This window comes from Quercus suber, unplaced genomic scaffold, assembly GCF_002906115.3.
Source record: "Quercus suber isolate HL8 unplaced genomic scaffold, Cork oak 2.0 scaffold_439, whole genome shotgun sequence".
Classification (NCBI taxonomy): Eukaryota; Viridiplantae; Streptophyta; class Magnoliopsida; order Fagales; family Fagaceae; genus Quercus; species Quercus suber.
The window spans coordinates 474,726-498,371 of NW_027069890.1; the positions used below are offsets into that span (position 1 = coordinate 474,726).

A 23,646-nucleotide genomic window follows, 5' to 3' on the forward strand; every position below is an offset into this window, starting at 1 on the left:
GTCCTTTCTGAGAAACAATCCCAGTTTTTAATAAAGAGGCAAAGTACAAACAAAACACAAACACAAACACAAATACAAATACATATACATATACATATACAAAAACACCAACGACAGTTACAGTTGGAGAGTAAAGGAAACCAAAATGGCCGAACCGGAGGAAGAGAAGAACTCGGCCTTCTCAGCTACTCAAAAGTCAACGGATCACCAAAACAGAGAACCGTTCATGGACTTCGAAGATCTTGATATTGGTTCCTGGCCGTTGGATCAAATCTCCTTCTTCAACGACATTAACGATAACACTAACGACCAGCTCCAGCCCATGTCACCGTTCTTAATCTCGAACTCTTACCATAACTACTCTTCTCTCTGGGCTTTGGCTGATGAAAACGAAGACTTAGCGCAACCCAGCTCAGCTCCCCTGGAGCTCTCCTGTGAGTTTCTGATTTTGCCTTTTTGTTTGGTTATTTATAAAGGGAGATGTTGTGCTTGAAAAGTTATGATGTGGGTGTTGCTTTTTTTTTAGTTTTAGCTTCAATTTTCAGATTTGGGTGTGTAAAAGTTTCGTTCTTTGTGTGTGGTTGTGTGTTAGTGTTACTTTTAACTTCAATTTTCAGATTTGGGTATTTGTTGAATACGTGGAAAAGTTATTTTTTGAACAAATTGTATATTAATCTGAATTAGTGAATTGGATGATGTTTGATGATCTGCTCGGCCACCCGGGGGATTTAACTTAGAGGCTTTGTAATCCTCTGCAATTGTTTTGAATAGATTGGATTAAATTGGTTTGTATTGTTCAATTATAAAAATGCAATAGTTGATAATAAGTTCTAGCTCAGATAGCACTTTCTTGCTTCAGAAAGAATGGGGTGGAGGGTGAGGTCATGGATTCAAGATTCACTTGGTGCGTTGATAATTTACCAATAGAAGGAAAATCAAATGAAACTACCGGATGGGTTGGTAACTTGCATATTGAAGAAAACTCAATTGTTTTGCAGTTTCTGTGTAAATTAAAGAGGTTTACTCATGTGAGTTCTGACTTTGAAGTTTTATTGTGAAGGTACTCCCTATTTAGAGACTGAAAAGCCAATGGAGAAAGATGATATCATGATGTTTCCATCTCCACTTGTAGGACAGTTGCCCCTGGATAACCCAGATGGGTATTTTGTATCCAAGGAGAGGATGATGCAAGCTCTTCGGCACTTCAAAGATATGACAGAACAAAATGTTCTAGCTCAGATTTGGGCACCTGTAAAGGATGGAAGTCGGTATGTGCTCACAACTTCAGGGCAACCTTTTCTTATTGGTACACTTGGCAATGGACTTCATCAGTTTAGGGCGGCCTCTGTAAGGTATAAATTTGCTGTCAGTGAAGACGGAGCGCTTGGGCTTCCTGGCCGTGTGTTCCGGCAAAAGTTTCCGGAATGGACTCCAAATGTGCAGTATTACTCCTGCAAAGAGTATCCACGTCGTGTTCATGCCCAGTGCTTTAATGTTCAGGGAAGCTTGGCATTGCCTGTGTTTGAGCCTTCTGGCCAGTCCTGTGTTGGTGTAGTTGAGCTCATCATGAACTCATCAAAGATCAACTATGCACCTGAGGTTGATAAAGTGTGCAAAGCACTAGAGGTTGGGTCTCTTTTCCCCTTCTTGTTCATGCCAGATTTCATACTATTTTCTTCTTTGTGATTGCTAGATGATGATTCTAATGTATATGAGATTCTTTTGGAAAATGTTATTTTGCCTATTAGACTGTTCACCTTGCAAAATATTGGAACTTCAAACATTTCAAGATTCATCAGTCACATAATTTCAATTCTTCTGCAGGCAGTCAATCTGAGAAGTTCTGAGATATTGGATCATCCAAACACACAGGTGATCTGCAAGTATCATGCATGTCAAATTTGTATATTTTGGAGAACAAAAAAATAAAATATGATGTTCTTATTTCATTCTGTTTCCTTTTCTCACTGATATATATCTATATTTGGCAATCCTATTAAACCAGATTTACAATGAAGGTCGCCAGAATGCACTAGCCGAAATTTTAGAAATATTGGCAGTAGTGTGTGAAGCACACAAATTGCCTTTGGCTCAGACCTGGGTTCCATGTGAGAATCACAGTGTTCTGGCCCATGGTGGTGCTCTGAAGAAGAGCTGTGCTAGCTTAAATGGTAGTTGCATGGGACAAGTCTGCATGTCTACAACTGATGTGGCAGTCTATGTTGTAGACCCTCACATGTGTGGTTTCCGGGAGGCCTGCATTGAGCATCACTTACAAAAGGGCCAGGGGGTTGCTGGGAGAGCGTTTTTATCCCATAACTCATGCTTCTGCGAAAACATTACCCAATTCTGCAAAACTGAGTACCCCTTAGTACACTACGCACGTATGTTTGGGTTAACCAGCTGTTTTGCAATCTGCTTACGGAGCACTCATACTGGAGATGATGATTACATTCTAGAATTTTTTCTGCCCCCTAGCACCACAGACTTGTATGAACAACAGATTTTATTGGGCTCCCTATTGGAAATGATGAAGCAGCATTTCCAGAGTCTTAAGATTGCTTCTGGTATTGAACTTGAAGGGGAAGTATCTGTCGAAATTATTCAAGTTTCTACAGATGGGATAGTGGATTCAAGACTTGAATCTGTACGAATAACCCAATCTATGAAATCACCACCTGGTCCTGACAGCTTGCACATTGTGGAAGATATGGTGCAGCTAGATTCATCAAAACAGCAGTTAAGGGTTCACTTAAATGACATGAATAATAAAGGGATTGTTGCTAGCAATGCGGGTGGAAGACTTGATCAATTTTCTTCTTTAGAGAATGAAGACATGAAAAAGATTTCAGAGAGGAGACGCAGAAAATCTGAGAAATCAATTAGTCTAGAGGTTCTCCAACAATATTTTTCTGGGAGTCTTAAAGAAGCTGCAAAGAGCCTTGGTGGTATGTATACTCTACGCTAAAAAATTGTTGCTTGCAATTTTTCTAATATGATTCAGGTTATGCTGATTTTGTTATGCATAAAAATTGGATTATAGGTCTGTAATAGCAATTAAAATGTATTGTTCTTAGAAATATTCTTGCTTTGCAGTTTGCCCGACTACAATGAAGCGCATTTGTAGGCAGCATGGAATCTCCCGATGGCCATCTCGCAAGATCAACAAGGTCAACCGTTCCCTATCTAAGCTACAGCGTGTAATAGATTCTGTTCAATGTGCTGAAGGAACATTTGGTTTAGGTTCTCTCACCACAAGTCAAATACCTGTATCTGTTGGCTCTCATCCTTCCAGTTTGAACAGGTCCAATAAACAAACATCACCAAGCTTTAAAGTCTCTGAACCTCAGGAAAAGAATGGATCATCCACTTTTAAAATGCTTGATGAACAGGCAGCAATTGGTGATCAATTGCTTAGAGGAAGAATGTTGAGTCCACAGAAAGTTATTCATGATCAAAGTAGATCTCCACCAGAGCATGGTAAAAGCTCAAACAGTTCCAAAACGAGGAGCCGTTCATGTGAAGAGAGTGCTGGGACTCCCAATTCCCAAGATTCATGCCAGGGTAGTCCCCCAAATGAAAGCACACTGGTGGGGCATCCATATGTTTCTGCCATCAATGAGCAATGTGTTAATGTGGAGGGCTCCCCTGAATCGCCATATCAACTCACAGCAGCGCCAAATATATCACCTACGAACTCAATACCTGATGCTTTTTTGATGACAGAACCTCAAGAATTATTTGGAGGAATTCTGATTGAGGATTCTGGAAGTTCAAAAGACTTGAGAAATTTGTGTCCTTCAGTAGCAGATGCTATGGTGGATGAGCAGGTCCCAGAATTTTGTTCGACAAACCCTCCATGTCCCAGTCTGGCTTCCAACCAACCTATTCCTTCTCTTGTTCACAAAATATCTCATGTTACAGCTAGAAATGAGATGAAGAGTGTGATAATAAAGGCAACATATGGAGATGATATTATCAGGTTTCGGATCTCTTTGAATTCCGGTATGTTGGAATTGAAAGAAGAAGCGGCGAAAAGGTTGAAATTGGAGGTGGGTACATTTGAAATCAAGTATCTGGATGATGATCATGAGTGGATATTGATAGCCTGTGATGCTGACCTGCAGGAGTGCATGGATATTTCAAGATCAGCAGGCAGCAATATGATCAGGCTTTTGGTTCAAGATGTAATGCCCAATCTGGGTAGCTCCTGGGAGAGCTCTGGGGATTGAGGAGTGAGGATTAGATTGTACATATTAGTCAAGTTTAAAGCCCCATTCTTGTAGTGATAGGATGCTGGGTTAGTTGTAGATATTGGTTTTGAGTATGCTAAAGTTGTAAGAAATTTTCCATCAATTAAAGAAGTGGAAAATTGTGCTAGTGGCTGAGAATCATTTCTTTTCATATATGTACTGATAGTCACAACTAGGAAGTAGGAACCCTCATAATATGTACAAAGTTTACCTCTAAAGACTATTCTGCCATGAAACCACCTCAACATACGTAAAGATTCTTCGCATTGGAACTTGTAAAATTAACATACAAGTCAAAACTCAAAGCATCTAAAACTGTATGTGCTTGAAAGTAGGGTAAGATCTGAAATCATAAAACTAATATTCCTCCAAGTTGGAACCTTAAATATTAATTGCTCAAAAAAAAGAAAAAAAAAAAAAAGAAATCAAAGGGAAAATAACAAAATAAGATTAGCTTGTAAGGAAGTATGATAGTTGGTTGACATGCCACTCATTGTAACACGTGAACTACATGATAGTGAACACTGAACATAGAAATAAAACTACATTTTTTTTTTTAGTTTGATATTATTGTGGGAATAGCTAGGCTTATATTTCTGGGGTCATTTCATCCAATCCAACAATAGTTGGTGATGGGAGAATCTCTCATGGGCGACCATTCTGAGGTGCACTGCCTACCTTCCTAGAGTCCTCTCCATCTACCACCATCACCCCAGACAAGTCCACCTCTCCTTTGCTTTTCCTTTCTGCAATCTGTCTTTTTGTTGATTTGTAGAATAAGGCATAGAGAATCAGCTGGGCCAGACCAAACAATGTTCCTATCCCATTTGGTACCTGAGACAAACCCACGGTCCCGTTTATATGAGACCAATATTTCAAAGGAAATGAAGAGAGTACGAATGATGATTAGGATTTTGTTTATTGTAATTAAAGGTATGCATGCATTGTGTCATGTCATTTAAAACTTTAAATAATGACATTAAATACACTTTAAAAATAAAAATGGTTATATTAAATATAAATTATATATGAAATTGAATTTCATATGGAAATCATTATTTTTCATGTATGTAATGATATGGTTAAATTTGAGAGAGAGAGAGAGAGAGAGAGAGAGGAATATGTGAATTACAACAATAAAGGGGTCAAATCGGATAAGACCATAAGCAAGCCAGATAACACCATTGGCAAAGCAAGCAAGGGAGAGGAAAAAGGGCATATACTCCACACTTTTTGTGGCAAGAACCAATTTCTGCACCTTTTTTTTTTTTTTTTTTTGGAAAAAGAAAAAATCACCCTTAGCTAAATAAGTTACAAAGATAAATTCATTAAAAAATATATATATATATAGAAGAAGAAGAATAAATGATAAGCTTAGCTTCTTTTTATTTTTACAACTAAGAGATGAAAATTCAAATGTTAGTTCTTTTTTATTGCAAAGTCTAACATGTAATATATGTTGAAAAAAGTTTACCTTCAAATCAATTTGGAGGAAAATTCTTTCAAATCAACACATGATGATTGATAAGACAATTTACGTATACTTTTAATCATATGATTTATTTAATAGTCATGTAACTTATTTAAATAATATACATAAATTGTTTTATATATAACTCCTCGCCCATAAGACGTTAGAGGATATTCCTCTAAATTGGATTGCAAAATATGTACAAGTTAATTTGTAAATTTGATGAGATCAAATTGGGGATATAAAAAAAAAAATAGAATATACCAAAATTAACACCATATATATATATATATATATTTTCATGGTAATAGTAGTAGAGACTAGAGACTAACCATAACAGCCAGTGGTGAAGCATACATCATGATGTTGAACATAATGCACATGATGCCGACAATCATACTCCGCTCCTTGAAAGAACCGGATACAGTTAGAACTAAAACTGTGAGAACGGTAATGAATGTGGCTTCAATAAGCAGCACAATCAAAACTCTGAGCCTCTTTTGTCTCTCAGCAGTGTAGATTAAGAAGATGATTATGTACACTATCTCGATACCAGTGCCTGCCCCATTAATGGTCAAGACTAGTAAGCTATTAGGGTGCACAATGGGCAGCCCATACAAGGCCCACATCATGCAGTTCACTAGGGTTGCAAGATATGGTACTGGTGAGTACTGCTCCACGGCCTTTTTCTTCCATATTTGAACAAAAGTTGGCCTGGATAAAATGTCATTCAAAAATAAAAAAATAAAACAATTTTAGTTTGGTTATTAGTAATGATACTAATGAATTTTCCCAATTAGGTAACCCTTTTTTAAAATTTATTTATCGAGAAAAAGGTAACCCTTTTAATTATTTTTAACTACTAGTGGAGCCAAATGCCCTTCAATCTTTATATCCAAATCAAATTATTCTTAATAAATAAATAAAAAATGTTCCAGTTGGATTCATTGAAAAGAGAGAGGAAGAAAATAATACAATAATTAATGTCTTCAAGAATATTTTAACTCACACTCTAATTTTGAAAATAATTCTCTTATATTTGAAATAGATATGTTCTATAATTCAAATAAAATATTAAAAATTTAAAGGTTTACTTAATATAATAGTATCAACTAAAATTTTAAATATCATTCTCATAAATAAATAAAATTAAATATCATGATATTGTACATACTTAAATCTAAGAAATAAAATCTTAATCATAAAACAAAGGTAATCCTATTTCATCTACCTTATTGATTACTTAAGGTCTGTTTGGATTGAGAGAAGAAAGAAGAGAAATGAAGGGAAGCAGAGTAAAGTTAATTGAAAATAGGTTAATATTAGACTAAATCTACTATATTTTACTCCACTTTCCCTTCTCCCTCTCAATCTAAACAGACAATTATTGTTAGTGGAAAAAAAAAAAATTTAAGAAGATGTCGATTAAAAAGTGATAGTGGTGGGAAAAGTTTTCCTTTTTCGTCTTCTATTTCCTTTTTCTCCAAAAGTTTTTGTCATGTTGAAAAATATACGGAGTACCAAAATCAAATCAATGCTACTAGTACTAGTAGATATGATCGAGGTTAGCTTACACTGGGGATAGGAACACACAGAGTGAGATAATGTTTCCTGAAAACAAGCAATAGAAACCACATGATCAGTTTCAGATCAAGCTAGCTGCAGCTTGAACAAGAAATGGGAAATGAGTTCTAAATAGTAATAATCAACCAAGCTTAAAGTACTCAAAAACTTTGATGGGGGAAAAAAGAAAGCTAAAACATATCTTTTTCTTAGAAATCAAACTAAACTAAAACTCACCTAGAACACCAAGGATTGTTCGAGCAGTATCTGCAGAAACCATGGCTATAGCTGAAGAAGAATGAGAAAGAGAGAGCTGAAGAAAAAGTTTATTTTCAGAGACAAGTTGAAGAGAGACGAACGTAGATAGAATGCTATATATTTATATTCACGTAGGGGTAAGAAACTAAGATGGCGGTTGTTCGGTGGGGGTGTGTCTCATATAAGCCTCATATTTTTTTACCATCTTTGAAGTAACTTGTTGCATGCGTAATAAAAGTAATGTTAACTGTGAACTTAGTTTAAATGATTACTTATAATTAACTAATAATAAAAGTTATGTTAAACTTAGATAAAATTGATGTTATTTTATTTAAATAAAAATATGTCAATAATTATAGAAAGTATTGTGTCTTTTTCAAGTCTTAACATCACTCATAAGCCTATACTATAGAGTATAGAGTCATAGAGGCAATGTTGATTTTAGGATTTTCGTCGATCAATAAAAAACATAAATTATACAAAATTTATTAAAAAAATATTATAAATTTATTTGACATATTTTTTTCTAATGCAATAGCATATTAATTATTGTTGTAAGTGTACTTCAATTATTATTACTTAGAATACTTTAGTTTGTTAGTTTATTTTTTTTTACTCTACCAATTTTTTATGAATTTGCAAGACATTTTGATAAATTATTTTATATTTTCTTTACAACTATTCATTTAAGGTAATGACCCACCCACATAGTAACAACCACTCACACACTTTGGTCAAAGGCTCAAAAGTGCAAAAGACAAAACTCATAACTCAATACTTTATGTCAAACGCTACAAAAACTTAATAGTACATATGTATAGAAGGAGAAAGTCGATGGCGGCAGATTGTTTGTGGGTGGGGTGGCTACCTTTTTTCTTTGAGTTTGGAGAGTGAAGAGGGACAATGGGAGGGGACTATGTTTTTCTCTCTTAGGTTTGGTTTGGCCCTTTCTTTCTTTCTTTTTTTCTTTTTTTAATTTATGATTTATTTAAAATTGATTTATGGGATATATAATATTTTTTTAAAAAAATTGTTTTGAACCCCCTACTATTATATATATATATAAATTTTGTTTTTGGGTATCAAGAAACGAATGGGTCATGGGTGACTTGCATGACATGTATTGGCTTGTGCAACATAAAGCAACACATGGAAAGGAATGCTTTAAATGAAGGAGGAGATACTTGGCATTTTCGCTATGTTCACTGAAAGAAATAGTGAGAGAGAGAGAGAGAGCTAGAGTTGGCACTGCCTTCAAGATTCTCAGTACTCCTAACGTTACAGGTATCAGAAAGTGGCTTCTTTTTATATAAAGGGAAATACTAACGAGTGTCCTTAAATAAAGGAGGAGATACTTGGCATTTTCGCTATGTTCACCGAAAGAAATAGTGAGAGAGAGAGAGAGAGAGAGCTAGAGTTGGCACTGCCTTCAAGATTCTCAGTACTCCTAACGTTACAGGTATCAAAAAGTGGCTTCTCTTTATATAAAGGGAAATACTAACGAGTGTCCTTAGGGCACTGGTTAATAATAAATTTAAAAAAAGTTTTTATGAGAAATGAAAAAAAAAAAAAGTAGTTAATATTTTGACAGCTTTTTCATTTCCCATAAAAGTGGTATCAAAACTTTCTTAAAATTGATTATTAATGAGTGCCCTAAAAACACTTGTTAGCATGATCCTTGGATAAATAACTTTTTTTTGTCACTTTTCCTCAATTCAAATATGATCCTATCTAAAAAGCCATGAAAGGTGAAATTTTTTGGATTCAGTTTTCAGAGACAAAGAGTCAATTAATTAGCTGCCCATGTTGAGAATTGTGGTGCCCCCTCTTGATTTACGAACACAAATTGACAAAATACACCTCTATTGCACTGAGAAATTAAGAACTCAAAGAGAATGGTGTTTTTGTGATGGGCAACATTGGGTTTTTATTCAAGTCAATAAGGATGGCTCATATATCAAACATGAGCTAAAGAAGACACATATGCATGCATGGTGCAAATGTTTGCACTTGTGATACAAATGTACAACATGTACAGATCAATCCCTATATGGCTTTTGATGATATCTCTAATGGGATTATGGGATCTTATTTCATGATTCGCACACTGCCAATGAGAGTTGATACGAGCCTGATTCCATTGATTGCGATCATCGTGATAGTGGACAGGTTTGTCATGGTTAGAATGTGAGTTTTTTTTTTTTGTTTTTTTGAGTGGTTAGAATGTGAGTTGATACAAATGTTTGCACTTATGATATCAAACATGAGCTAAAGAAGACACATATGCATGCATGGTGCAAATGTTTGCACTTATGATACAAATGTACAACATGTACAGATCAATCCCTACATGGCTTTTGATGATATCTCTAATGGGATTATGGGATCTTATTTCATGATTCGCACACTGCCAATGAGAGTTGATACGAGCCTGATTCCATTGATTGCGATCATCGTGATAGTGGACAGGTTTGTCATGGTTAGAATGTGAGTTTTTTTTTTTTGTTTTTTTGAGACCAATCTTACACTCAATTTTTTTTTTTGTTTTTTTGAGTGGTTAGAATGTGAGTTGAGCATGCATCTAGCATTTCATTTTGGATATTATATCAGGTTGTCAAAAAATTAAGGAGATTTGTTTGATTGAGTTCTTTATATATATAAGCATGCAAGAGGTTTATATAAAACTCTCACTATATATAAAATAAAATAAAAAACTGCATAAAATAGTAGTTTATGCATGGAAATGCATAAGCATCATCATGATCTCTTCGTGTTTTTCTGTCCTAATCTCACAATTTTTTATTTTTTATTTTACATTCTATCAAGAAAAATAAAAATTAAATTATGAAAGGCTCATACTTTTGTATCCAAATGAAAATGCTTAAATCTTCCACACGAGAAGAAAGCAGGGAAGTCAATACCGTACCGTACCGGCCGATACGGCCGGTATATACCGTATCGGCCAGTGCTCCGGTACAGGTACACCCCTGTTTCGTACCGGAAAAATTACCAATCGTACTGGCTACGTACCGGCCGTACCGGCAAAAACCGGCCATACCGGCGCAATCCGGCTGTTTCGGCCGGTAAATGAAAACAACAAAAACGGAAAACCCAGATGAGAAAAATGAAAAACATGGCTACCCATTCGAAAACCCAGATGAGAAAAATGAAAAACAAGGCCGAATCTTGTGAAGCTAAGCTGTGCTGCGTTGCAAGAGTGAAAACCATAGACTTTAGATAGAGGCAGCAATGAGAGTATGAGAGAAAAATGAAAAACAAGGCCGAATAGTGAAAACCATAGACTTCAGACAGAGGCAGCAATGAGAGTATGAGAGAAAAATGAAAAACAAGGCCGAATCTTGTGAAGCTACGCTGTGTTGCGTTGAGAAAGTAAAAACCATAGACTTCAGACAGAGGCGGCATTGAGAATATGAGACACAGGAGGATGCAAAAGTGTATTGTAGGCGGTTGACCTAATAATGGACGGTACAGATTGGTTCAAGGGTTTTAAAGGTGCTTCTACACCATTTGATCTATTTTTTATTAACTATGTTTGGTTACATGAATAGGTGGGGGCTGTTTGTCCATAACTCATATCAAAGATATAGATTATCTTTGCTAATATATATATATATATATATAGACTTCGGCTAATATATATATATATATATATATCTCAAAGATAATTTATAGATTATCTTTGCTAATATATATATTGTAGGGTCTGTTTTTGTAGCCCAAGCCCAAAGGATATGGGTTAAAGGCCCAATGAACTCAGAACAATGAATTTGTAGAGAGTGGGCGAAAGAGCTAGGCTGGTTATAAAGCACAGAACAGTTGGCTAGGTTATGTGCAGTGATGATAACATGAACTAATGCTCAGATAACTCCATGAATGAATATCCGAAGAGGTGTTTTATTGAGTGAACAGTGATTACAACATTCAGAGCTACAGTAGAGCTTTTCTCCCTCTTTCTCTCTCTTTTTTCTGGTCCTCCATTATCAGGGACCCTTCTTCTTTATATAGCATCCCTTCCTACCATCTCCATTGTCCACATGTTCTTCATCCACGCATCTACTCAAGTGCATGTCACGTCATGTGTCTACTTTAGTTCTTTGTGAGTGGCGGTAGCTGAGGTTGCACTGTTTAGGGGTCTTCTCCACAAAAATGCGGCCAGAAAAGCTGTTGCAGAGCATTAAATGCGGTGGTAACAGCTTTTCCTTTAGATATTTTTCTCTAGTTCTGATCATCTCCAGATCCACCCAGGACCTATCATTACCGTTGGGATTGTTAGGAAGATTAGTCGGACCCTCCGCACGTTCGTTTGATCAAGGCTATTAGTGGCCGAGGAGTAAGACGTCCTCGGACAAGCAGTGACCTCTTCGGACAGCATTCCCCCTTTACTTCTGGGCCTCCTGCCTTCAGATGGGCCGTTCCAGCCACCTATTGCTCCTCTGAAATATAACAGTCTTTAACAGGGCGCCCCGGGCCCATTAAGCAGCTCTGAGCTTTTATCTCCCCCCCATATATATATATATATATATATATATAAAATAGCGGTAAACTCGAAATGGTACACCGGTATTGACCGGTATCCGAAATATATCGTACCGCTGACCAAACCGGTACAGCCTCCGGTACGGTATTGATTTCCTTGGAAGAAAGACTAATTAATTAGATAATTGACATTATGCTAACCAAACTCTTTCAAAGGCAGGTTACTTCTTCTTTCTTTTTTCTTTTTAATTTGAATAATATTTTTAATTATTAATAAATTTATTACAAAAAAATTTACATACTATCTTCATATTAATGTAATTGATGTCATATTAACAATATAATAAAGTTCATAATTACTTTTTTATTTTGTTGACACATAAGACGGGTATAGTAAAATTTGTAATGACTATAGAGAGGCATAATAATAAATAAACTTCTTTTTGTCTTGTTACATGAACTTCGAGTGTGTTGGAAAGGAATTAAGGGCCTAAAGAGGCTGAAAGCAATAAAACAAGAAATAGTTAGATGGTCGGTTCGCTTATCCGGCATCTTATAGATAACGTGACCTTCGTATCTTTTTGTAAAAAGCCGTTCCATGGTAGTAAAGTCTCATCTTGTTTGTTGGCTAAATGACAATAACCACATTGAACACTCGAATGAGTTCAAAAATCTTTAAATGTCTTCTGGTTTTAGGGATAATTCGCAAAACTATGTTTCTATTCAGAACTGTAATTCATCTAGAGAATCTAACAAAGACATTATAGTCGTGATTCTAACCAAAAAATAATATTTGAAATCTTTTATTTCGCATGCATAAAAAAATGTGTCCTGCTTGTAATAAGGAAAATGATCTTATATAGATCCACATAGATTGATTAAAACTTGTCTAATTATGTTTGTTTACTTGACTATATCATTATCTTTAATCAGTACACAATGTGTCACATTCATTGATTTTATTAATCATGTATATTTGAGGTATTTTCTCCTCTAATTAGTAATAGTGGATTATAATCCTAGAGTTCTTAGAGTAATTATATCGTTCAATTCTTAAAATCTTATTCATTGATTTTGGATTAATTAATATTATCTTTTAACTAATTACGTGACAAAATTTAATTTTGTCATTTCAAAATAGACATATATAGGATTTTGTGAACTTTAAGATGAATTTATTCTAAAAATTCCAGAAGATCTCAACCTAATCATATATAACCATATCTTCTTCTCGTGAATATTTTTGAAACTTTTGTGCATTTATATGAATTTTTGCGAACATTATTATGGAGCATAAAGTGAAGATCCATTTATAAATTACTGTAATTAATTTGTCAAAAGTTTTCCCACCATAAGATCAAAACCAATTTTTTTTTTTTGGGGGGAACTTGTTAGTGTGCGCTGTATGAGTACCATTGTGAGCAAAATTGGCTTTTGATCCCTAATTGTTGACTACAAGATCTTAATCCTGTCCACCCTAGCTAATTACAATTTTTGGAGTGGTGGCTGACTTGGACATTTACTAATCATTTTCACAAACAGTAATTTGTTGTTTTCAAAGTATATGAACCTAGCTATCTTTGTAATCTTTGTTTAATTTTTGGATAATTAAAGAGCGATTAGACATATATAGGATTTTGTGAACTTTAAGATGAATTTATTCTAAAAATTCCAGAAGATCTCAACCCAATCATATATAACCATATCTTCTTCTCGTGAATATTTTTGAAACTTTTGTGCATTTATATGAATTTTTGCGAACATTATTATGGAGCATAAAGTGAAGATCTGTTTATAAATTACTGTAATTAATTTGTCAAAAGTTTTCCCACCATAAGATCAAAACCAATTTTTTTTTTTTTTGGGGGAACTTGTTAGTGTGCGCTGTATGAGTACCATTGTGAGCAAAATTGGCTTTTGATCCCTAATTGTTGACTACAAGATCTTAATCCTGTCCACCCTAGCTAATTACAATTTTTGGAGTGGTGGCTGACTTGGACATTTACTAATCATTTTCACAAACAGTAATTTGTTGTTTTCAAAGTATATGAACCTAGCTATCTTTGTAATCTTTGTTTAATTTTTGGATAATTAAAGAGGGATTCCCCATTTTACTTGGGAATTCTTCTTTTCAGAAGTGCATGTCACCATTATAACATCCCAAATCTTCTATTTTTGATATTCCATAATCCATATATATGCACCATTATAATATCCAGAATCACTATTTTTTGATATTATTCCAAACAATCAAACACCGTCCATCTATGCATTAACACTAAACAGTTCCTAGCGTACTTGCCCATGCAGACCAACTATGGCTCCCCCCCAATTCACTGTCGACACTAACTAGTGGTAGAAGAATTCAGTCCCTATCGAATTATAGGCATTAATTGTTCAAATCAAACACAAAAGCCTAACGAGGTACATGAACATATACCTTACCTAAGGAATCACATTAATTTGCTCTATGATGAATCAAATTCTGATGAGACTTTTGCTTTAATTCCACAACTGAAATTGATTATTGAGATTAAGAGAACGATGGGACATTTATGTGTAGCCTGTACTGAATTTAGACGCATGTGCTTTTATTTTGTCAAACATAGAATTGGAAAATATAGAACATGTATAGGCAAGGACAAAGGTCAAGGTACAAAGTAACTCCGCTATATAGTGCATTATTGTTGTCTCAGTTTGGTCTTAATGTTTCAAGCTAAAACACACTAAAGACTAAGTGCTGTGTTCTTGCCAATCTTCTTATTTTTTTCTGAATTGGGGAAACTTTTCTCTCCAATACCTGACCTATTTCATGGAAAGTTGTGTGGATATAAATCATAATGCAAAACAGTTCTGTTTTGGCTTGTGCTTCTCCATTTTGAGATGAGAAAGAAAATCGATGTCGAAAGTTTGAACCAATGAGTAACGACTTAGAACTGTCGGCTTGACCCTAATGAACAATGATTTTTTTTATTTATTCCATTAATCTCCATGTTGAATATATGGTTATCAGACGACATAGATGTCATACCCTTTAGGAAAATGACGTTTTTTTTTTTCGTTTTTGTTAGAAAAGGAACACTTTCATTAACTAAACAAAAACAAATGATGTAATTACGAAGGTGGTCCAGCTAGATGAAGATTAATGACATTGACTACACACTATCTACAATTAAGGTGCAGAGGTTTTGCAAAAGAGGGGGTAGAGATGATGGAAGAATATGAATTGAAGTGGAAAGAGGAAGGACACTATAAGATAAAATATAGGTTTAATTAATATACTTAGTCAATAACCTTTGCCCTATGTTTAAAATGGTTCTTATCCTTTGAAATGTTTCATCTTAGTCCTTAAATTTGTGTCAAAAAGATCCGTATATACCCATTAACTTTTGCTTTGATTACTGTGTCTCCAAACGGATGTGAAAGTAGGAAACAAATTATTTGAATAACTAATCCCTTCCCTCCTTCACTATTATCCATAGAATTCTGTTTAACAACCTCAACTCAAAATTGAAACAAGAGTAAATGACATGGGTGTTTTTGACACAAATTTAAAAGTAGAAGGACAAAAAGGAACATTTTAAAGGACGTGAACTGTTTTAAAATATTGAATAGAAGTTGAATAAAGATGTATAATTAAACCTAAAAATATAATATACCAAGCATATCAATGGAAAACCAATTGAAGTTTAGTAAGTTATCAATGGGATATAGATAGATTTAGGATATCTTTGGATGGAGATACGTGAAGGAAGAGGAGAGAGGAGATGATACATTCCTTTTGGCTAAGGATGAAAAAAATAATTTACCCTATAAGGTGTCATGTCCCACTCTTCACATGGGTTTTTCTCAACTTGAATATCATTTCTCAAAACACTCGGCCCTCTTATATTCACCATTATCTCTCACTTTTCTCTTCCATCTTCATCTTATCAATGTCAGATTCACCTCATTATAAATTGGCAAAATTTTGTTTAACAACCTCAACTCAAAATTGAAACAAGAGTTAATGACATGGGTGTTGTTGACACAAACTTAAAAGTAGAAGGACTAAAAGGAACATTTTAGAGGACATGGACTGTTTTAAAATATTGAATAGAAGTTGAGTATAGATGTATAATTAAACCTAAAAATATAATATACCAAGCACATCAATGGAAAACCAATTGAAGTTTAGTAAGTTATTAATGGGATATAGATAGATTTAGGATATCTTTGGATGGAGATACGTGAAAGAAGAGGAGTGAAAGAAGAGGGGAGAGGAGAGGATACATTCCTTTTGGCTAGGGATGTAAAAAATGATTTGCCCTACAAGGTGCCCTATCCCACTCTTCACATAGGTTTTTCTCAACTTGAATATTATTCCTTAAAACACTCGGCTCTCTTATATTCACCATTATCTCTCACTTTTCTCTTCCATCTTCATCTTATCAACGTCGGATTCACCTCATTACAAATTGGCAAAATATTCCTACTCTAGCTCACTTGTCCCAAAAAGGGGAGAGGGCAAGGATGAGAGACACCAATGATTTGATCCCATTCCATTCCTTTCTCATCAATCTCCCTCTTTTCCTCCTATCTACACTTTCGCTACACCACTGTCCACACACGTACGTAGCACTTTGGAATAAAACCCCTTTGCTCTAGCCGACCTTTGTTTTTCTTTATTTCTTTATTTTTTCTTTTTGATAATCTAGCCGACCTTTGTTAGATTCAATTAAAACTTTCTTGTCCCAACAGTTTTATTAAAGTCAAAACCAGCTTGGTTGCTCCATACACAACACACGCACACGCAGATAGGGTCAGGATTAAGTATTACTTCATGTAATTTTTTCTTAATTTTACACTAATTAATAGTTTTTTATTAAATCAATATTTAGAAAATCTTAGTGCTCTCTATGTTCTATGCATGTCAAATTATATACTCTATATAAAAATTGAGCTTAGAAATCATGGTTGTGCCAAATGACTTAACCAAGTGGAGAGTTTAGAGACTGTTTACACAACCTAAGGAAGATGGACTCTTAATTAAGGCACGGGATATGCTCAGAGTTGGAGGTGCATTTTGAACAAGCAAGACACCGAGGCTCTCACAATGAATAGAACCACACTAGACCCTACACAATATATTAAATTCTTAATTAAATATACAAATATTAGAGTCAAGCATGCAACTCTATATTTGAGGCATGTATGTGAAGTCGTTGCTTCAATTTTCTTCATGCTCTTCCAATTTCGGAAATACTATGTTCAGGTTTTTATTTTAATTCTTTCATTTTATGAAATATTAGCTGTGCTCCTTCTCTTATAAAATCCTAAATTTTTTGTTTATAATAAAATCCTAACATGTTACCATTTGAAATTCTTCATCTAATGTAGTTCTTCCAAGTTTATATATCTTTTTTTTAAAAGTGAAACTCACCACAATATATGAACCCCCAAGGTTCAAATGTCACTTTCTTATCACCATATACCCTTAGTGCGATGGTCACTCCACAAATAGAAGTATTTGTGGGGTTTGAGGGTAAGAACTGTTGTTCAAATCTCTAGGAGGGAGCTTCACATATATATATACTTAAATTATGTTAGAGTAGAATTTTATCTTGTATATAAAATAAATAAATAATAAAATAAAATAAAATAAAAAATCCAATGGAGCTCTCTCTCTCTCTCTCATATTTTACAAATGAGAGTTAGAACACAACCCAATATTATTTAAGATTTGGAACATTCTATATTTAGATATGATATTTTATACTCCTATTGTCTAATAAAAAGTGTTTCTGAAGGATTAACCTTTGGGATAAATTTATAGAGGTAATTAATGAATATATGTGCTTTGATGTATCTATGCCAACTACTACAATTATTACATCAAAATAAGACATATATGAGTAAACATTTTTCTTTTAAAATATATTATTTGTCTATAAAAATACTAGTTTTAGTGTAAATTGGATTTTTTTTTTCTATTCAATCTATAAAAATAAAATAATCTTTTATACATAATTTTAAAATTAAAAAAAAATTAAATATTTTATAGATGAAACGGTTGTTGATCTCTCAAGATTTTGAAATTTTGCATGCACTGAAGATTTGTAAAAATACGTGTGTTTGTGTGTGTAAGACGAAAGAGTGCAATTGCAATAATGCCATTTTGTTGGAGTAGCACAAAAGATTGTGTTTTATCTTCCGGTCACAATCAAAATAAAAAGAGGGAGTTCTAATATGATATTTGATAATTGAGAGAGAGCTCATATTTGGGGTTTGGATTTCATGAAAGAGCTTTTGTTACTATTGTACCTTCTTTAATTTTATCACGAAAGTTTTTTTTCTTATTGTTGCTTGTGGAGTTAGGCATACATTCAAATCAAAATTCAAAGTGCTATTTATATTTTGCGCTTGTTGATTAGTTTTTTGTTTTCCTTTCTTTTTTGTTTTTATTTTTAATATTACTGGTTTGAACTTGAAGGTACTATTTGCAAAACATACACGGTAGATAAGTTGTTTAGTAAGCCACTTAGAATAAGATATAACTTCGCTTCTTTCTCTCACCTCCTATTAACATAGAGTAACCATCGTTTAAGAGGGTGATGAATTTGCTCCATGTACACATCTAGCAAATATGAGACAGCAGCTGCTTCTTAGTGACATTAAACAAATACACTAACTTTAAATAAATAAGTTATCCTATTTACTTAAGTCATTTTTTATCTCATCTTTAAACAAATAAACTTGCAAGTGCCACCTAATGCAGGAGCTGACTAGTGATCACAATAGTGCTACCTGAATATTAAGTTTAATATGGGTAGGCAAGCTTGGAAGTTCTTCCTTATTGTTATGAATTAGTTAAAGCCAATCTGTCAATTAATCATCCTAAACTGGATCCAAAAATAATGTTGTATGTGCAGATGGATCTTAGAAGTATCAAGATTGAAGAAGGAAGATCAGGAACAGCCCATTGAAAAATCGTTAGCAAAGAAAGAAAAAAACCATTGAAAAATGAAAACTGAGATTTGTCCAGAGAGGTTTGAGCAAAAGATAAAGCAAAAATGACGAGGAACAAACATGGATATAAAATTTATTCACTCAAATGGGCATTTCCTTTTAGTGAACAACTTCAACAAGCTCACAAGACATTCAACGAAAAGCAATTAACATATCAAAATAATCGGGGATTTCAAAGCTCAAGAAACACAAAACCTCGCCAAATTATAACTTCAATCCTATACATGATTTTCTATGCTACAGAATGTGTACGTGTAAGAGAGTTGCATGACATTGAAGCACAATCTTTTTTTTCTTTTCAAATTCTAAAACCCAAGCCAGGCCACCTCTTTGTCACCTCTTTCTTCTTCTTTGAGCTGGGATCAATGAGATTTTCCAGTGATTTCGCTTTTCTGTCTCGGGTCCTACCTGCTTCTTTCAGGAGCTCGGCTAGCCTTCTCTTCTCATCTTCAAAGTCCGGATTTGCAATTCCAAGCTTTTCTTCTCTTAATTTAAGAACATACTCCAAGATTTCAATTGCATCATCAACTCTGAAATATATTGATAGAATATGTTAAAATAGAAGGATCACATAGGAGAAAATATTCGCACTCTTGGTTTAAGTTATCAACAGATGCGCTGAGACAATATAACAAATTATATTACTGTTGAATGTCTTAGTTATGAATCATCAACCATGAGCATCAAATTATGGCAGTTGACAAAAGAAAAAGAATACACAGGCCAGTCTGAGCCAGACTATAAAATCGTGGAATATACAATGATCTAAGTCTAACCTAAAACAGACGTCAATGATTGAGGCAATCAATCAAATACACCTGATTCATCATGAAGTTTCAGTCTGAAGTTATAAGCATGTAGTGCACAGGTGATTACAAAACAGAACCAAAGAGAATCCACTCAGAGATTGAGCTGCAACACCCTGTCTAAATAGATTAATCTCTTAATAGCATAAAAAAGAATGGTCAAAGGTTGGACATATGCAGAAGTCACTCCAATGATATGAGGAAGCAAATCACCAAAAACACAAAGAAGAAGATAAGAAGTAAACTACAACTCAATAAAGATTTAAGAATATATATACTGTTGAATTACTCCAACTGTTAAAACAGCAATTAAACTCAAAAAGTAAGAACACAGGAAGAAATAAGATTATATGCTGGGTTCAACTCCTCTAAAATGATAACAAATTCTCAAATGGGGTTTGAGAATCAAGAAGAACAAATAAAAATAAACCTAAGAATCTACACTAATTGTTGCTTGTAATAAGCTCCATGGCAGGATATAAAATATGTTAATCAACATCTAGCTGAAATTTTATTAAAACCTAATCTTAATTGACTTCGGCCAAAAGCCCAATTATTGAATAACAAAAATAACCTTGACTCAAGGAAATTAAACAAAATATTAATAACTTATTTCGCCAAGACTTGAAATAAAATCTAATGGGCCAATACTAATACTAATACAAATGACTTCTAAAATTAAATAAAAATAAAATTCTTTATGTTCCGTACATCACAAGAAAGCTAGTCTGCCATGACAACATGATAACTTTATAGTAGGGAATATGTTTGTTTTTCTGGATATATGGGCTACTCAAATATCCAGGATCACCACTTCTGGACATCATAGGTGGCAGAACACAATCCTTACCATGATGTTATTAATGTTAATTACAGCCTTTGAATTGTAAGGACAATTTTGCAGCTGTATAGAGATGAACCCTGTAAGGCAGGGTTCAAGCCAAAATTTGAAACTCAACTTTTGGCCTAGGGAACAAGGGGCAGCAGCTGGCACCAAAATGCAGGAAAAATAATTGAAATGATATATTACCTCCCCATGGCATCATAGGTAGCAGCAAGATTGCTATATAATCCAAGGGTATCTTGATGGCATGGGCCACACTCCTGTTCCAGAATGCCCCTTGCTTCTTCAAACAATTCAGCTGCCTCGTCTATCTTGAACAACTGTACACAAGCCAATCCCATTTGGTTCAATACAACGCCAAAGAAGGCAGACTTCCTCTCCCCACTTGCTCTAAGTTTTGTTATGGCACTCTCAAAAGAGTTCCTTGCTTCATCATACCTCCCAACCACATAAAACATCACTCCCATTCGTGCTTCAATTCCTGCAATCGTGCTTTGCTGTCCTGGTTTATCCTCCAACATTTTTATTGCCTTCTGCAAAAGCTTCAGTGCTTCCTCAGGCTCATCCACAGATTCATAAATGGCTGATATTTCAGTCAACCCACCAGCAATCTCTTCAACTGTGGTGCCAGGCACGGGCTTCGCATATATCCTCAGGGCATTTTCACAATAAGACTTGGAGTCACGAAGCTTTCCAGTCCTGTGATAGAGGTCAGCAAGGCGTACAAAGACACAGGCAACCGAAGGGTGGTTGTCACCCTTTGAGGATTTGAAGACAGTAAGTGCCTTCTGGTAGGAAAAGAGAGCCTCGTCATAACGACAGAGAGACATGTAAATATTGCCGATGCTGACATCAATAGCTGCAACCTCAGTGTCTTGTGCATTTGCAATCATTGCCATGCTGGCAAGGACAAGATGCTCAAGGGCTGATTCATAATCTCCCTTCGCCTCACATATGAGAGCCATCAGCCGGCGGTCAGATGCTTCCTCAAGCGATGCTGGCTCACTGTGTGCACGGTGAATTTCAAGAGTTTTCTTGCACAACTCTTCTGCTCTATCAAACTGCATTGCTTGAACATGGGCCTCAGCTAAGTACCTGCATTTTCAATATCAACAAACTAAAAGTGAGTTCATCCGCTAATCCAAAGGAATTAGGTCATTAACTAATATTTTTAACAAACATAATGAGATATACTAAAAATTTGTAAGTACTTAAACCTAAAATCAAACTCATAAATGTGATTTGCACTTTGAAAAAGCCACAGTTGACAAGGAAATCTACCTTAATTCTTTGAAATAACTCCATGCCTTTAATTGCACATTCTTTTTATTGCACCTATTAACAAGTCACTAACAACAACCAAGTCCTAATCCCAAGATTTTGAGATTGCCTATGGATCCTCAATAGACAAAAGTGGTCCATTCATAATAAAGTGACAAAATTTTACATTAATCGTCAACCCATCACAACCCCGCTCCCTGTCTTTTGGATTTGGGACAATGACGCAAGTGGATTTATTTTCTGCAATTATCAAAATAAAACAAAAATTCTCGTACCACATTGACATGTGCACATGCAACAAAAATTTTCAATAGTTCCATGGAATTAATCATAGAGAAGCCGATCTTCTATTTTCTAATAATTACCCAACAAAATTCAGTTTTTTAAAATTTATTAACAAGTTCCAATGCTTCAATATCCTAAAAATTAACCACCATACCAAAATTAGAAATTCCCACCTTCCTTTAATTGCACAGTCATTTTTTTCACACATCAACATATCAAATAAAACAAAGCAAAACAATATCAAATTTATTAGAAATTGTTTATGCTTCAATCTCCTAAAAATTAGCTACCAAAATTGGCAAATACAACAGCAATGCCACTCAATCGAATTGATTCAAATTCTAACACATTTCTCTATAGCAATCCGATCTAAATTTAGCAAATCAAAAGCACGAAAATTCAAACCTGCAAGTTTCGCCGACGCGTGGATCGGTGTCGCCCAAGGCTTCGATCTGGATCTTAAGCCCTTCTTCATAGCAAGCAATTGAGCGATCCACCTGTCCAAGCATCGAAAACGTGTCGCCGAGTTGCATGTGACCGGAAAACGCCGCGAGCGCGTGATCGGCGCCTCTGGGAGGATCCGGAACGTGAATGGCCCGCTCCAGAACCGGAATCGCCTCCTCGAACCGCCCTAAACTCGAGTAGATCGCCGCCAAAACGTGAAGGCTCATCGCCAAGTCCAGACTCGGCTCGCCGTCATCTCCACCGGAGCACCGCTCGAACGACTTCGAAGCCCGGAGCGCATAGTCGAGAGCCTTGTTCGGTCCCTCGCCGGAGGCGATAGTGTCGCGCGCGAGCTTGAGGAGGAACGGGCCGAGATCCGGGTTGTCGAGAGCCGCTTCGGAGTTCGGGTTATCGGGCGGCGGTTTTCTCGGCGAGAATTTGGATCGAGACGGAGACGGCGAAGGCGGTCGTCTCGGAAGCGGAGAGGCGGGTTTGGAATTCGAAACAGAGTTTACGGGTTCGGATCTTAGTTGGGTCGGAGTTTGGGCCTGGGCATGGGTCGGAGTTTCGGAGACGGAGATTCGGAGCGGTGGAGTTTCGGGTGGAGTTTTAATGGAGACAAGGCCTGGCATTTTTTTTTTCCCCCTTGGATCGAGAATTTGGGATAAGAGAAAAAGAGTGGAAAGGTGAAAGTTGTGAATTTCAAGGTACAGAAAATGATAAATACAAGAGAGAGAGAGAGAGAGGTGTGGGGGTTAAGTTGAGATTAATGGAGTGATTAGAACTTGGTACCAAACTCAACTTGGTGTGTTTGGGATTTTAGTTGATTGATTGATTGCAGTGTGAGTTTGCAGATAAGATGTCTCTGCTGGGCTGGCACAAGTGTGATGGAGGTTTCAGTTTCCAGTTTGATTCTGCTTCTGATTCAGTGTTGTC

The 23,646-nt window shown here is 35.4% G+C and overlaps 3 protein-coding genes across 6 annotated transcripts; 1 reads left to right on the forward strand and 2 right to left on the reverse strand.

Moving 5' to 3' along the window:
• Nucleotides 1–4,380, forward strand: LOC112012615 (protein NLP7). 3 transcript variants are annotated; one of them, XM_065762031.1, is made up of 6 exons: nucleotides 346–434; nucleotides 860–960; nucleotides 1,061–1,626; nucleotides 1,825–1,872; nucleotides 2,006–2,948; nucleotides 3,097–4,380. In XM_065762031.1, exons 2-6 carry the CDS (start codon nucleotides 885–887, stop codon nucleotides 4,230–4,232), a joined length of 2,769 nt encoding a protein of 922 aa, XP_065618103.1. In that variant the 5' UTR covers nucleotides 346–434; nucleotides 860–884; the 3' UTR covers nucleotides 4,233–4,380. The 3 variants fall into 3 exon arrangements, with proteins under 3 accessions (XP_023900758.1, XP_065618103.1, XP_023900759.1); XM_024044990.2 differs by lacking the exon at nucleotides 860–960 and having other exon boundaries at nucleotides 1–434; XM_024044991.2 differs by lacking the exon at nucleotides 346–434 and having other exon boundaries at nucleotides 860–956.
• A 213-nt stretch (nucleotides 4,381–4,593) lies between these two features.
• On the reverse strand, nucleotides 4,594–7,631 carry LOC112012616 (bidirectional sugar transporter SWEET7). Of its 2 annotated transcripts, XM_024044992.2 has the most exons (5): nucleotides 7,525–7,631; nucleotides 7,299–7,335; nucleotides 6,057–6,438; nucleotides 5,386–5,505; nucleotides 4,594–5,087 (listed from the first exon to the last, which is right to left on the reverse strand). In XM_024044992.2, the coding sequence occupies exons 1-5, from the start codon at nucleotides 7,565–7,567 to the stop codon at nucleotides 4,899–4,901; spliced, it is 771 nt and encodes a 256-aa protein (XP_023900760.1). In that variant the 5' UTR covers nucleotides 7,568–7,631; the 3' UTR covers nucleotides 4,594–4,898. The 2 variants fall into 2 exon arrangements, with proteins under 2 accessions (XP_023900760.1, XP_023900761.1); XM_024044993.2 differs by lacking the exon at nucleotides 5,386–5,505.
• Nucleotides 7,632–19,095: 11,464 nt separating this feature from the next.
• LOC112025296 (protein KINESIN LIGHT CHAIN-RELATED 1) lies at nucleotides 19,096–23,646 on the reverse strand. Its single transcript, XM_024057945.2, has 3 exons — nucleotides 22,672–23,646; nucleotides 20,887–21,795; nucleotides 19,096–19,580 (listed from the first exon to the last, which is right to left on the reverse strand). The coding sequence occupies exons 1-3, from the start codon at nucleotides 23,340–23,342 to the stop codon at nucleotides 19,349–19,351; spliced, it is 1,812 nt and encodes a 603-aa protein (XP_023913713.1). The 5' UTR covers nucleotides 23,343–23,646; the 3' UTR covers nucleotides 19,096–19,348.

What these genes read in the sequence shown, in the direction of transcription:
- LOC112012615 (XM_024044990.2), top strand. Translation starts at nt 146, where the DNA reads ATGGCCGAACCGGAGGAAGAGAAGAACTCGGCCTTCTCAGCTACTCAA. An exon ending in TGGATCATCCAAACACACAG is followed by an intron (nt 1,873 to 2,005) that starts GTGATCTGCAAG and finishes CTATTAAACCAG; the next exon opens with ATTTACAATGAAGGTCGCCA. An exon ending in AGCTGCAAAGAGCCTTGGTG is followed by an intron (nt 2,949 to 3,096) that starts GTATGTATACTC and finishes CTTGCTTTGCAG; the next exon opens with TTTGCCCGACTACAATGAAG.
- LOC112012616 (XM_024044992.2), bottom strand. Translation starts at nt 7,567, where the DNA reads ATGGTTTCTGCAGATACTGCTCGAACAATCCTTGGTGTTCTAG. An exon ending in AACAATCCTTGGTGTTCTAG is followed by an intron (nt 7,336 to 7,524) that starts GTGAGTTTTAGT and finishes GCTTGTTTTCAG; the next exon opens with GAAACATTATCTCACTCTGT. An exon ending in CTTCACCACTGGCTGTTATG is followed by an intron (nt 5,506 to 6,056) that starts GTTAGTCTCTAG and finishes AAAAAGGTGCAG; the next exon opens with AAATTGGTTCTTGCCACAAA.
- LOC112025296 (XM_024057945.2), bottom strand. Translation starts at nt 23,342, where the DNA reads ATGCCAGGCCTTGTCTCCATTAAAACTCCACCCGAAACTCCACCGCTC. An exon ending in CGCGTCGGCGAAACTTGCAG is followed by an intron (nt 21,796 to 22,671) that starts GTTTGAATTTTC and finishes TTGAAAATGCAG; the next exon opens with GTACTTAGCTGAGGCCCATG. An exon ending in ACCTATGATGCCATGGGGAG is followed by an intron (nt 19,581 to 20,886) that starts GTAATATATCAT and finishes AATATATTTCAG; the next exon opens with AGTTGATGATGCAATTGAAA.